Here is a 15,180-nt window from a genome sequence, read left to right on the forward strand (position 1 = left end):
TTGCTATTTCTATCACAATAGAAGCAAGCCCTACCATTAAACCTTGCAGTCCAAGGGACAGGCAGGAGTCTTCTGGTGCTGGAGAAGACACCTGCAAGTCCCTTGGACTGCAAGTCGATCAAACCAGTCAGTCCTAGAGGAGATCATCCCTGACTGCTCTTTAGAAGGCCAGATCCTGAAGTTGAAATTCAAATACTTTGGCCACCTAATTAGAAGGAAGGACTCACTGGAGAAGAGCCTAATGCTGGGAAAGGTTGAGGGCAATAGAAGAAGGGGATGACAGAGAATGAGGTGGCTGGATGGAGTCACTGAAGCAGTAGGCGTGAGCCTAAATGGACTCCAGAAGATGGTAGAGAACAGGAAGGCCTGGAGGAACGTTGTCCATGGGGTCGTGATGGGTCAGACACAACTTCGCAACTAATAACAACAACACCATTAAACCAAAAACCTTTGTGAAATTTGCTCTATGAGAATCTTTTAAAACAAATTACATTATTTTTTAACTGAAGCAACATACAAGGAAGGAAGCAAATAAATAAATCAATATAATCACATAGCCTGATGTAACATCTTATTTTAAAGAATAAGGGGAAGGAATCCTTGTTGGTCTGGTGATTTCTTACAACCTTTATTCTTGCAGATGTGCAATACAGTATTGTTGTGACTGATGTCACAGCAGAACATCTTATCAGCAAAGAAATACCATCAAAATGACTGAAAGAAAGCAAAGTTGAAGGTAAAAAATGTCAGTAGCCAGAAAAAGCTGCTTCGCACCAGCAATCTATGGCCATGCCCTGCTGAGCAGTAGTGGCACAGTGGTTAGAATGCAGTACTGCCAGTAGTTCAGCAGTTCGAGTCTCACCGGCTCAAGGTTGACTCAGCCTTCCATCCTTCAGAGGTTGGTAAAATGAGAACCCAGACTGTTGGGAGCCACCTGCTGCCTCTGTAAACTGCTTAGAGAGGGCTGTAATGCTCTGTGAAGCGGTCTAAGTGCTATTGCTATTGCTACACCACTTTTGCCGCTCCAATAAAACTGGCAGGGGAAATTTCTCTTGTGCTGTTTTCAGACAGAAGGTAAAACGAAAGCAAAGTAGCTTTTTGTAACAAGAACAGCATAAGATAGCACGCAGCATGCTGTGGTACGATCAAATACAGCTCAACAGCTCTTTCTCAAAAATAATAATAATAAAAAAATAAGACATTGCTTGTCATTTTCCTGTCTCTTTAGTAATGCTTGTTTTCCTCTCCTCATCGCACCACAGTGCCAATAGAGGCACACATGGCTTCTCGCATACCGCAGAGTTAATAACTAATTCCTCCACACCTGCAAAACAAAAGCTGATCATTTTACCAGGAAAGAGAGTATGAGGAGTTTTTGAAGGTTGTGCCTTGATGAATGGGAAAAAGAAAAGATGTTTCAACAAAGGTATCTTGCAAAACTCAAAAGAAAAATGCGCAGACTTTGCATATGATTCAGAAGCACCCGGCTTTTTTTTTTCCTGCAGAATACACAAATTAGTACACGCTGTGACCCCAACATGCTCCCCATCCAGTAGGATCAGCAGTTGGAAGATAAATAGATCACAACAGGGACAATGATCAAATTTCGCTACAGTTCTACTGGGTTTGAAAAGGTAGCAGCTGCTTCACAAGAATGGGAAGTAGGACAGCAGGAAAAAAGCTGCTTTGAACTGACATTTTCTACCTTCTACATAAATAGTATTTGCATGTCATGATTATTTTAAAAAAACAACACAATTTTCAGAGTTTACCCAATACACTGAGTTTACACAGCAGTAATGGGCAGGCTTGTGGTTCATTGTGTTATGCAAAGACGGGTGTTATTCATGGAGCTCAATTCACCACCTGTCTCAGGTCTATTGTGTCTCAGCTCGGCACCACAGGTCTCAGCCAAACCATGTGGTGTTGATTCATATTTTTACAGACTGAAAACAAGTAGCCTATGCTGCAGAGTAGCCACAAGGAGAACAGCATGATTGTCTTATGTGCCAGCAGCATGAATTTCTTGCAAATTATTTGTGTTTCTTTGTATCAGAGGGAAAGAAAGAGATGCTTTAGTCCAACATCAACCTAACAAAGAGTATTTATGTCATTTGGTTTGCTCTATATCACATTGTTTACATAAAAACTTTTATTTCTTCTCTCCCAATTCTTCAATGCTTGCTGATTTACAGCTAAGGGTTTAGGTCTACAAAACACTGTAAATAAGGTAAGATGAATTGATCCGGAAGTTCTATTTTTTGTTATTTTGCTGATTCTATTCCTTGGATCAAAGCAAAATATACTGTATATGCATGCACACTTCAATAATGTGCTTCAGGATTGGCACAAATGTAGCATTTCTGAGCAACTCATTGAAGCGACTGTGTTATTTTTCAGCCTTGAGTACTTGTGGTAACCAGTAGCACAGATATGATATGGGCTTAATGAGTACTCAAGCACTTTCTAAACATGTCCAATCACATGTATCTATACAAACAAAACCTATATGTTTCTGTCCATCTATAGTAATGAGACAAACCAAAGTGTATTGCAACATAAAATATGGTTTGGATATTTGACTTAACCAAATGCTCACATCAGGCCTAGATTATGAAATGTTAGACCTACTTACCTATAGGTTGGTGACCAGTAGTGCTGACAGAAAGCTGTGTTCGACAGTAGGCTTTGCTGTCCACTAATTCTGAGGATTTAGGAAGAAAAACATTAATGTAAGAAACTATTTTTTCCAAAGTAATTTCCCCGAGTTGTTTAAAAATATATGAGGATATTAAGGTAGTTACCTACTGTGCCACCATATCCACTATCGTAGAAATAATTGTCTTCTTTCCAAGAGGTCATTAAAGATGGATCTTTTGCACAAAAAAGAGCAAAACAAAAATCAATACTGGTAAAATAATACTCCTCATTAGATACAAGAAATGTTCCATATTCAGAACAGAAAATTTAAATTTTCGACAGAGATAACACATACAAAAGTATTTTATTAATGACAAGAAGGCTTATTTCATGTTCCAAACATTAGACATTTTCATCCCCAAGGGTGAACAATTGGACTTGCGAAATTGTTTTGCTTTGTTCAGGATCAGAGGTACAGAAAAGCCATGCTAACGGTGAGGACAGCATGGACTCACTTTAAATCAATCAGAATAGAGCTGGAAGGGGCCTTGGAGGTCTTCTAGTCCAACCCCCTGCTCAAGCAGGAGACCCCATGCCACTTTCAACCTCCTCAGGAATGGTGCCAGTCTTTAAAGCTATTTTTGGAAGTTTGACTTTGCTGTAAGTGCTGTACCAAAAGTAGGTACTGCATTGACAGCTAGTGTATGCTGAGGTTGCCTCTGTTGTGGGTGAGTAAGATGGCAAAAGGCTAATGAGTCATTATTTGGCTCGCTCTTCCTCGGTCTTTCTCCAAACATGGCACTCACCTGACCCCATTTTTTAAGCCTGCACTCTATCCTTTAAGCTCCTGCAGCTTCTCTAGTTTCAACAATTGTTATTTTGTTATTTAAACAATATTGTTATAAAGCCTTTCCTTCTTTCTTTGGATGCCTCATATTTTCTTTTCATGTGTTATTGTTTTTTTATTATTATTATTTTTACTGTGGCTACAAGCCTCAAAGGTTGGAAACAGCTCTCGGATCTCTAAAAAGTAGGTTTAGGTTTTATTTAATTTGTATACCGCCCTTCTCCTTGGTAGGGACTCAGGGCGGTTCACAGGGCATATATAGAAACAATACAAAAGTTAAAAAAGATTAAACCAATGCCCAGTTAAAAACAATAAATACAATTCTAAAACAACAATTTAAAACCCATAATCCCCCGTCAGGCCAGACCGGCTAATTCAAATAGGTGGGTCTTCAGGCCACGACGGAAAGTTCGGAGGTCTGATGCCGTCCGGAGCTCCACCGGCAGTTGGTTCCATAATGCCGGAGCGCCCACAGAGAAGGCTCTCCCCCTGGGGGCCACCAGTCGGCATTCCCCGACTGGAGGCACCCTGAGGAGGCCCTCTCTGTGGGAACGCACAGGGCGGAGGGGAGTTGATGCCGGCAGCAGGTGGTCCCCGAGATAAGTAAGGGTAAGGCAGCAAGGAGTCCTGTATGCAGCTAATTGCCCTTTTTGTTATTTCTGTTTAAACACACTTCCTCAGTTCTACATCTAACTTTTGTAGCCATTGGGAAGACAAAGAGGGATACAGATAACTATGACTATATTAAGCATGTTCTCCAGCTGCAATCACATGGTATAAATTTGCTCTTTTCTTTTCTTACCTTGACCTGATAATCTTGGAGGATGGCAAGAAATAAACATATTATTGTAGGAAATAACTGTTCTAAATTTATCTTTTGACCCATAAAACATACAGATGAGCACACTACTCATCTGGGTATTGTTACTAGAGATTAGTCCTTCTGTACAAACATTTGTCCCTTTTTTAGACGACAACGTTAACCTTGTTTTTGTTTCCATTTCCAAATGCAAGTTTGGATCTATTTTTCTTTTAAAGTAATGAATATATGATTACACCTGGAAATGAATCATGATGAATGTTAAAGCTTAAAACTTACGAATTAGGAATTTGGTCAATCTTCCGCTTACTAGCTACGTGTTTAGGCATCCCGAGCCAGTGTCCTTGCAACATAACATCTTGTAGTTTAGATACCTGATCTACTCTTTACTTTTGTGTTTTTTTTTCCTTTCTAAAAATAAAAAAGAGTCACCCAAGTGGGATTGGGGAGTAATATTTTTGCTATTCTGCATAGCACAAAAATATTTCAATAGCATTCAGCTTAGTGTAAGAAATCCCAAAAGACTCAGACTGTTATATGGTATTTTATTTGATAATGCAAAAGAAGAAGGAGGACCCAGATTGTTGGGGGCAATAAGCTGACTTTGTAATAATGCCGCTTGGGGGTGGTGATGGTGAAAGCCCTAATAAAGCAGGCATATACATAGAATGAAGGCTATTGCTAAGGGTGGGATATAAATGGGATTAAAATAAAAAAAGAATTTGAAGGATTCAGTGGGCAAGACACTGGGAATAATTCAAAATCAGGTGTGTTTTCAGCCATGGAAGCTAAATGAGCGATTTGGGGTCAGTCATTATCCCTCAATAGATCCCTAATCTATTTTACAGAATTATTGTTATGTGGGGGGAATAACCACTTTGACCTCTTGGAGAAAAGATGGGATATAAATCTAATGGATGAATGCATAAAATAATCTCAGATTTTTGAACTGAAATCAACAAATGTGGGAAAAAGAAGTAAAGAAGGGGACTCCCTTGTGGTCACTTGTGAAAAATTTGAAATACTATGAAATGGGGAAAAAGACTTTATACTAAACTGTGAAATAAACTGATGTTACACACACTATTGTTAGGAATTTCCAAATAGCTCAATGGCTATGGATCATATAACTTAGTTAAAAAAATACCTTTTCAGTATAATGTTGAATATAATATTTCACCCCAATATTAGACTGTCTAGGTTATATTGATCTAAAACATTATCTCTGGAATCAATGAGCCAATAAATGGCTAATGTAATGTTAGTAATGTTATAATGATTAAAAATAATTATTTTAACATTTACATGGGCTCATCTAACCCCTTCTTAGACTTATGAGTTATTTGGTTCTAAATAACCATTCTCCTTGTTTTTTCCTAGTTGGCCATTGTTCAGAACAGAAATAATATACAGTAGATATCACTCACCTGTTTGTTCTGTCTTAACAATGACATTGTGTGATGGATACACTTCACTTCCACACTGACCTGACAGAAATGAATGCAATGTGCAATACAATTATTATAAAAATGCAGAATTTCAACCATACACCCACCCAGAACAGCTGGATTATATTAACCACAGGAAACAATGCCATTGGGAGCTACATAAATAATATATCAGAATAACAAAAAGAAAAATAGATATTCTCATGTTAGCCTTGTTTCTGCTTATATGAGTTACCAAATCACAAGCAAACACCAGTAGATTTTCTTCTTGTTAAATATTATTTAAAGAATCAGGTTTACTAAAGCAAAGAAGTCACACATTTTTAATATAGGGAAGGCAACATTATCTTCAATAATGTTGAAGATGACATGGTGACAATTATGCACTACAGACAGCCTTCAGTGTGTGCCAAGAATGATGTCCTGACTGGAAAAAAAATTAAAGTATTCTTAAGTTTAACAAAATTTCACATTTATAATATGCTTATAAAATACTTGAGATACCCCTAAAACCAGGGGGGAAAGTTGAGTTGGGATAATATAGGTTAGAGATTCCCTATTTAATTATTATTTAGTGCTTGTGGCTGTAATAATCATTTCAGCCATTTTGTGAGGGCACCTATGTTCTCAGGATTCTAATTTTTTTTTTGCACTGAACTAAATCTAATTAAAAAAAACACCTTGCTGTCCCATTCTCTCTGGGGTTGAATTAAGGAAAATGTACTGATATAGGTTTGCACTTATGTTCCATCCCAAGATGTTTGTACATTATATGATTTGAATGTTATATATCCGGCATAAAGATCTGAAAAGGATCCTGAAAGCCTGATTGAATGTCCTGTATATTTTTCAAAACTTTCTATTGGGCTATGGGGACATTTTAAATTAATGGAAGTAAATTAATTTTCAGAGACTTTGGCTAAATGGTCTCTGAGACCTGGATCTGCAGAATAGCGATGCGTCTTTTTTTTGTTTTTGTTAAGCCTTGGAACTAGCTGTTTTGATCTTCAGCCATATTAAGCAGTAGATATCTTTAAGATCACAAAAGGAAAGATAGGCCACCAGAAATATTGTAGACTCAGAACAGTTCAGTGACAAATGAGTTGAGCAGGATATTTATTATAAAGTTTCTCTTTCCTTTTACTGACTTCTGAATGCAAGGGAAACATTTTGAACAAAATTTTATATATTGTGTCTAAATCTTGCTTTCCCAGCCTTATTCATTGCTAAATCAATTTCCATCATCTTTCATTATTGATCCTATTGGCTAAATTTGATCAGAATTAGTAGTACTATAATAACTGATGATCAGAAGTTGGCAAAGGTAACATATATTTTAGTGAGTTTTACCATTCCACTTTAGATGATGGAGGTTGCTGTAAAGAAGTTGTCCAGCAGAGCCAGCTGCCCGGGTGAAATCCTGCAAAGTCATGCTACACAGATGATCCCCACTGATGTCAAATTCCTGGAATGGGATACAGTTGGCATCAAGCTGGTTGGTGTCCAAAAGATGTTGGAGCCATTCCCAGACCTGATACTTTGTCCAGTACTGAGGATGTATTTCATGCCACTGTGTTCCAAAAAAACTGCTTGATGCTGCTGCAGGGAAAGATGTAGTAATCACTAAGGAAAACATTTCACTATCCATAAATAATATTGGTGAAAGTGAAGAATGTTTCATTTTTATTTGTGTATTAAATTATTGGGGGAAAAATCCTCAACACTTGAAAAGCTGTAGCACAGACAATGATAAATAATGAGAATAATCATTGATGTAAAGGTGATATAATAAATTAAGCAGCAGAAAGCAGTCAGTAAAAACAAACATCTTTAGGAATTAAAACATAAATCTAGAACTTTGGCTCCAGCCAAACAGCAGCTAAATTTTATAATAGAATAGAATAGAAAAATAAGTTTTTTTGGGGAAAAAACTTCATTGACATTGATGAAGAGCATTAGACTACTTTTATATACTGGATGGAAAACCCAAAGCAGGACTTTCAAGGGAAAAAAGTCAGTTATGAATAGTTAAATAGTCTTTATCCAGACTATTTGTGTTCAAATTAGTAATTTGAGTTTCCAGAAACTAAATGGAAACCAATCACGTGATATGAAAATCAGAATCTCCTGCAATCTAACACCAACCTAGATAATATTTAAATGATATTGACTATGACTTCAGAAACAATTATAATTTGGAGGCATCCTCAAAAAGCAGTCTCATGTAGATCACATTACAATAATCTTATTAAGAGTTCATTAAGAAAATTAACTATGACTGTGATATGTTTATTCCTATTTTTAATAGAATGCAGTTAGTGGGCAAAATGAAGTCCTGCATCAGCTATATAGAATTCTAAACTTGGGATTTATAATTATCTATTTACCCCAAGGCAAATCATGTTCCTTATAAACAACTCAAAGTGAATCTTGAGGAATTTATAAAATAAAAATTCTAGTTATTTGATAGGCAATCCATGAAATTTTTTTACAGTAAATGTTGAATTGATATTTATTGAATTGATAACAGTAGTAGCCAAGATTACAATAAATATATGATATAAAAAGTTGGAATACATTTTAAAGAAATATCAAATTTTAAAATTGTAGTTGTCTACAAATTAAATCCTAATTTTTTTTTTAAAATATATGATTTAAGGAAACATACTTTGGTGCTTTAAATTACATCAGCTTTATGGACTCAAAACAGCAATATCATTCTATTTCCCTATTCAGAAATAAGTGCTTATTTTAAATTCAGTAATGAGAAAAACATTTTTAATGAACCAGTTATGTGAATATAATTTATTTGAAGTCAAGTTTAATGGGTATTTCAGTCAAGTGCCAAATGAAAAGGTTTCTACCTCACCCAAAATTACTTCTGGCCATTGGTGGCAATGTTAGTTTCATTGCCAGTGAGAAGCAGTTAACATTAGCTCAGCACAGCAAGAATCGGGATCGAGAATTTCAAGTTGAAATGGTGCACTTTCCAGATTTCAAACTTAGATTAGAATGTGTTGTCTGTTTGGGTGGAGTTGCCTGGTAGATGTTACTGATAGTACACACTTTCCAGAAAGCAAATGCTTTCTTCTTCTTTTTTTTTTGCTTTAATACTTTAAATTAAAAAACCCCATAAGAATAGGAAAATAATTGCATTCACTAAAATTTTAGTTTACAGAAATTGAACAGTATTCCATAAGATAGTAATTTTTAGAATAGCACAAGGACTAGAGAAAGATGGATAGTTTTCAAACCTATTCATAGATCACCACTGGTGAATACTTCCTACCATTACATGTGGGATATCCTTCTGTCCAGGTCGACTGTTCATGAAGAAGACTTGTGACGGAATTAAGACTCATTCTGCCAGTTCCTTCTAAAATCATGATCTGCAAATGCACCAAACAACTCACTTAAACTTGAACTTTTTCCCCCACAATTGCCAAGAATATTCCATCAAAACAAGCAATGCCAAGTATCTATCAAAAGCTACCCTATTAAAAAAAACACCCTCCAGTGAATGGATGGGAAAAAAACCCTCCAGTGAATAGCAAAACATGATTACATTTGATTTTCACAGACACAAGGCAAGTTATCACAACACCCATCCATAAAAAATGAAGGAATGAATCAAAAACAAATAGCAGAGGAAATCTGATTCCTTTCTTGTTTGCTTCCCAAAGGTAAAAAAAACACCTCATAAAAGTACAAAACATAATGGTGAATGTTAAAACACAAGTAATGTTATTGGACCTTCCCATTAAGGCAAATGATACCAAAATAATTTTAACAAATATATAATTTACATAATGGTAGCTATACTTCAATGGATTTATATGCCGCTTGAGAAATATCATGAATATGTTGCATTTGGCCTGCAACGTGACTGTATTCAGTAGCTGAGGCTAGGAGCTGTTGAATATAAGCTCTTAATATTGTCGTGATATCAAACCAAGAAATAAAAAGTAAGTTTGGATAAAAATTGAATCACCCAGTGGAGAAGGAGAGGCAGTAACATTTGCTGTTTTTCCCCATCCCTTTGTAGTTCCATCCTTTGCATTGTTCTAAATGGGTCCATCATTCCATACGTTATGTTCCACTTTCAAAAAGTCTATGTCCAGGATAAAGTCTACTTCTGACCACTGTCAGTTTTGTGAATGTTTAATCCAAAACTCCATTCTGCTTCCTAGTTTGCTCATCCAGGATTAATTTTATTGGAGGCCATGGGAAGATGCAGGGCTAAAAAAAATGCTGAATGTTCCAGTCCTTCTGCCATTTAATTTTCCAGAATATTCTATCTAAACTGATTTCCCTTGCCAACACAAGAGTAATTTTGAAAGTTTGAACTGTTGTAATTTATGACAACTAACTCACTACATCAAATCTTCTGAATATTTTCAAATTGCTCAGAATCTGCAACTTACACATGCTCATTGGATAGGGAACTAAATCACTTTGTTCCTTCTCCATAAATTGATTTTTCATACTGCTGCTATTCTTCTCAAAAGATGCAGGTTCCTTATTTAACAGCTATAATATGTTCTGTAACATATTATCTCTACCAAAATTAAAAAATAAAAAAGAAATTACATTTTTGGTTGGTCCTGAACGAAAAGCCAGGTTCAATTTAAATCTAATAAGTTTCATTGTCATAAAAGGAGCAACGTTAAGCATTTCATCTAATTCCAACAAGAAATAAAGACGTCATGATCAGCAATCACTGTTTAAAAATGTACATAACGATGTTCTGAACTTAAAAGTGTAAAAGTTATCATACTTCATCCCTTAAAGAACTATCGTTCATTCAATTATATATATAAAAAATGAAGATACTGCTATTTCTTCCCAATTGCAATCAAAGAAAGATTATGATTTCTGAGTTAAGACTTGAATTTGCTCTCGTTGCAGATAAACTTCCTGGTTCAAATCCAAGGTTGATTGGAAGTTAGACTGTTTTCCAAGTCAATGAATGGGCTGAAATAGGATTTTGTAGTCACTAGACATGTAATGTGTGTGTGCACATGCATGTATATTCTTGTGGATGCATGAGTATTCAAGATGCTATGGCTCCTTCATATTTTTCCATACCATTTCAATCAGCTTCCTAGAATATGACTATTTCTTTTAGTCACTACTAGTCCTTCCATTAAATAATGTAAAATTGCTGCCTTAGACAACCAGTAAAATGAGCGGCCAACAAATTATTGCCACCAGAGATTGAGAAAGATGCTTTGAGATTTTTCTGTTCCATATGTCACATTTTTAAGCACATTCTGCACCGTCATTTAAGTTGGCATTTCAAGCAGCAAAATCTCTTGGGCAAGCTCTGGCTTTAATACTCTGCATGAAATTAAACTGTTATTAAAAATAACATTTGACATTAACAAATGTCTAATTATCACTGAAGCTTGAAAATAATTTTCCCAGTAGATAACTATTTCCCCTCTTCCACTACAAAAGTTACAGAATGTTAGAACATATTGCCACACTTATCAAAAGGTCTGTTTATCTGAAACGAGAACTCTTATTTTGATAAAAGATATTCAGCTCAGCTTGCCACATCAGGATTCCTAGGTTTATTATACTGAAACTTTTCATAAAGCAGAAATCATTCCAAGAAGCTTGAAAAGAAAGATGAACTGTCTCAATTTATCCTTTTGCACCACCAAATGAAAATTATAACTAGGAGCTTGCTAAAAAAGCCAATACAGTGCTAGGCTGCATTAACAGAGAATTAGAATCAAGATCACATGCAGTGTTAATATCATTTTACAACGCCTTGGTAAGGCCACACTTGGAATACTGAATCCAGTTTTGGTCACCATGATGTAAAAAAGATGCTGAGACTCTAGAAAGAGTACAAAGAAGATGAGCAACAAAGATGATTAGGGGTCTGGAGGCTAAAACATATAAGGAATGGTTGCTGGAATTGGGTTTATCTAGTTTAAAGAGAAGGACGAGGGGTGACATGATAGCAGTGTTCCAATATCTCAGGGGCTGCCACAAAGAAGAGGGAGTCAAGCTATTCTCCAAAGCACCTGAAGGCGGGACAAGAAGCAATGGATGGAAACTAACCAAAGAGAGAAGAAACCTAGAACTAAGGAGAAATTTCCTGACAGTTAGAACAATTAATCAGTGGAACAACCTGTTATATCGTTGAAAAAATTTGACATGTCCATTGTTTTCTTGTTCTATCACTAAACTTGTTTAAAAAAAACACAGCAACAAAAACAAACAACCCAAAACAGGATTTCCCCCTTCCAAGGATGGACTTTAAAAAAAAAAAACGAAATTACTGTGAAGAATGGAAGGATGAGGCAAATTTGTCTACAATGAAATGAGAGCAGGCAAACCAGATAGCAGGTGAGAAAACATGACTTCTGAGACACAGAAGAACAAAACACATCAAAGCTGTCTTCCTAGTAGGTTGATTGTAGGTAAGAGCCAGGATTGTACATATCTGTCTTTTGAGAAATAGCCAGTGATGCTGAATACGAGGATCAGTAATAAATGTCTTTTACTTTATGGATCCTGTTTTAAAAGTGTAGGGCCAGGGCTTTTTTTTCTCATAGAACGCTCAGAATGGAGTTCCGGCACCTTTTTTGGATGGAACCTTGTGGTAGGCAAGGTGGTTTGTATGACATGTGTGAGTTCCGGCACCTTTTTCTTTTACAAAAAAAGCAACTATCATACCTTATAAAAAAATTATAGCATTTGCTGGTTTAGCACACACTCTAGGGTAGGGTGTTGTTTTTTTAAAAAAAAGCATGCAAAAGAGACATTTATATTTCTTTTCCCTTTGAACAAAAGATCACCAAATTAGGAAAACATGTGCAATACTAAGACTTCAACATTGGAAATGAGACAAAAATGCTTGAAATGACTTATCCAGCTCAGGTTTTGTTTTGTTTTGTTTTGTTTTGCAGGAAGAGGAGGAGGTCATTGGGTTCCATAGCGAAAGAAGACATCTTAGACCAGACATGTCAAACTCACGATGTCACAACAGTGACGTTGCGTGATGTATCAGAGCTTTTTCCCCATTGCCGGCAATGGGGTGGGCACGGTTTCTTTATGACACGTGCGGCCTGTAGGCCGGCAATTTGACACCCCTGTCTTAGAGGTATAAATGCAGAGTAGAAGTCAGATAAAACCAACAGGGGAATATTTATAGTGTTCAGTGCTGTTGAGGACATAGGGCCCTTGTTCAAGAGACAGATTTAATGTTTTATTAATAAGTGCCCGTACCTGCAGAAAATGTAAACAAATCCTTTCTGGCAAAGGAAAATTTGTATAGCTGGGCAATGGATGAACCCATTTCTAAATTTGTTTTCTGAATCTGTATCCACTGAGTTATGAAAAAAACCAGGCTTGGAAATACTTGGTCCCCTGTCATATTCCTGGTTAATCTTAATTTCCTTTACTCTGGCACAATTTATCATCATGCTTATTTGAAGGAATATATATCTAATATTCCATCAGCTAAACTTTTTGATCAGTATGCAATGGATAAGGCTGAAACCATGGTTCCCTTGAACTTTCTGTAGAAAATCATCTAGTTTAATAGTGCATAGCTAAATGTCTATGGAGATTCTCATCCATCCAGGTCATGGTTGTCCCAAAGGTGCTTTTTCAAGAGGCAACTGGACCCCCTTGTTTTTCTTTGAAGCTTTGAAGCTTCTTGGATGAGAAGCAAAATGTCTTCAAAGAAAAACAAGAAAGCCCAGTTGCCTCGTGAAAAGCACCTTTGGGACATCTGGTCTAATACTTCCTTTCATTAGATCATAATCCTGTAATTTCTGATAGAATGGCTAGGATCTATTCTCTGCATTGTGTGTCACTTCACCAGTTGTCCCTAGTTGTTGTTAGCATGCCAAGGAACTATATGTTAAGTCAAGATGATAATGCATTGCTATGCCATCTTCCTGTATAATTTACTAAAAAAAATTGAATACATGCGCACAATTACACAGTATACACACAAACACATACATAGATATGTGTATTATGCACACCACAAGCAGTTTCCAGGCCATGAATTTCATAACTTTGCACTGAAGGGTTAGCTTCACTTAGTTTGACTTTAGCTTTTATAAAATTTGTTTCTAATAGAAGCAGTTTAATATACGCAGTAAAATATAACCTTCTGGCTATGATTTAGCCTTTCGTTATATTTTTGTTTTGTCTGAAATAAATGTTCCTAGGGTTGTTTAGACAAAACAGAAGCATGGAACGTAAAAAAATATTTATTTATTTGTTTGTTCATTTAATTATTTAATTATCAAATTTTTACATTGTTCATCTCACCAAACTGACTTTGGGCGGCTTAAAAACAACATTGTAAAATAATATAAAAACACGACTAAAGGCACAGTTAAAAACAGAGGTAAAAAGCAAGGCTAAAATGCACAAGTTAAAAGTAAAAATAAACACCCAAGTTAAGAAGTTAACAAGGCTAAAACGTTAAGGCAGAAGGAGCATGCTCAAGCATCAGCTACCTCCAAGGTTACTTAACACTCTTAGACACACACACACACACCCCGCTAATTGGCAAGCCAGATCTTAAGAGTTTTTAGAAAGCTCAGAAAGATTGGGGGTTCACCTTATCTCTGGGGGTAAAATATTCCAGAGGACACGGGCAGTGGCAGAGAAAGCTCTCTTCTTAGATCCTGCTAGTCAGTTCTTTAACTGACAGGATCCCTTTCTATCTGGTGGGGCGGGACAAGACAATGCAATTTGAACAAGACAGTTCCTCAGGTAATCTGGTTCCATGCCATGAAGGCCTTTAAAGGTGATAACCAATACCTTGAATTAAACCTGAAAGCAAACTGTCACGTAGTGAAGCTCATGTAGCAATGTGTGTGAGGCAAAATTCATACTTGTACCCAATAAAACAACAAAAACTAGAATTAAAAATGTAGGCAAGGATAAAATAATTATCCTGACAGACTAGCTTTCTTGAATCCGTAGGATCTAGTCTACCAGGAGCTCTCTACTATTTCTGACCTATGCTATTAATTAAGCATCCGTGGCAATCTTTACATATTTGGAATTCTTAGATGATGCTCTAGTTTCTTTCAAAGACAGGGACTTTCTAGTCTCCCAAGGTAGAGAAGACATGCTAAGCATGGCTTCTGGAATTTTTTCCAGCCCATTAGCAGTGGTGACCATGAGGGCCATTGAGGTGCAATGTAAGGCACATACCTACAGGTGTACCTCTGTTCTCTCCTATGTGCATGCTGAGAAGAATTGAGTTCTTCTCTGGATGATGCATCCCAGAGAAAAGAGGGCAGGTTTTAAAATGGAGCAGTCAGCAACACAGCAGGCTGCTTTCTATCCAGCTTTCCCATAGGGATGTATGGGGAACTGCAGAGAGGGAACTCATCCCGCAATTCCCAGCCTAGTTTCAAACTTCATCTTTCTTTTGC

General features: G+C 36.5%; 1 protein-coding gene across 7 annotated transcripts in view; it reads right to left on the reverse strand.

The window, feature by feature from the left end:
- Positions 1 to 15,180, reverse strand: part of EHF (ETS homologous factor) — a 46,086-nt gene that overhangs the window by 17,831 nt on the left and 13,075 nt on the right. For 2 of the 7 annotated variants that reach the window (XM_083348595.1, XM_083348596.1), the window contains 5 exons: positions 9,045 to 9,144; positions 7,106 to 7,220; positions 5,735 to 5,794; positions 2,805 to 2,873; positions 2,636 to 2,704 (listed from right to left, as the gene is read on the reverse strand). In XM_083348595.1, the coding sequence (XP_083204721.1) occupies positions 2,636 to 2,704; positions 2,805 to 2,873; positions 5,735 to 5,794; positions 7,106 to 7,220; positions 9,045 to 9,086 (355 nt within the window). In that variant the 5' untranslated portion in view covers positions 9,087 to 9,144. Of the gene's footprint in view, positions 1 to 2,635; positions 2,705 to 2,804; positions 2,874 to 5,734; positions 5,795 to 7,105; positions 7,355 to 9,009; positions 9,145 to 15,180 lie in introns of those variants that run through there. The other 5 variants (XM_083348592.1, XM_083348593.1, XM_083348594.1 and 2 more) reach the window with 4 other exon arrangements.

The sequence above is a fragment of the Vipera ursinii genome (assembly GCF_947247035.1).
Source record: "Vipera ursinii genome assembly, chromosome: 1".
Taxonomy (NCBI): Eukaryota; Metazoa; Chordata; class Lepidosauria; order Squamata; family Viperidae; genus Vipera; species Vipera ursinii.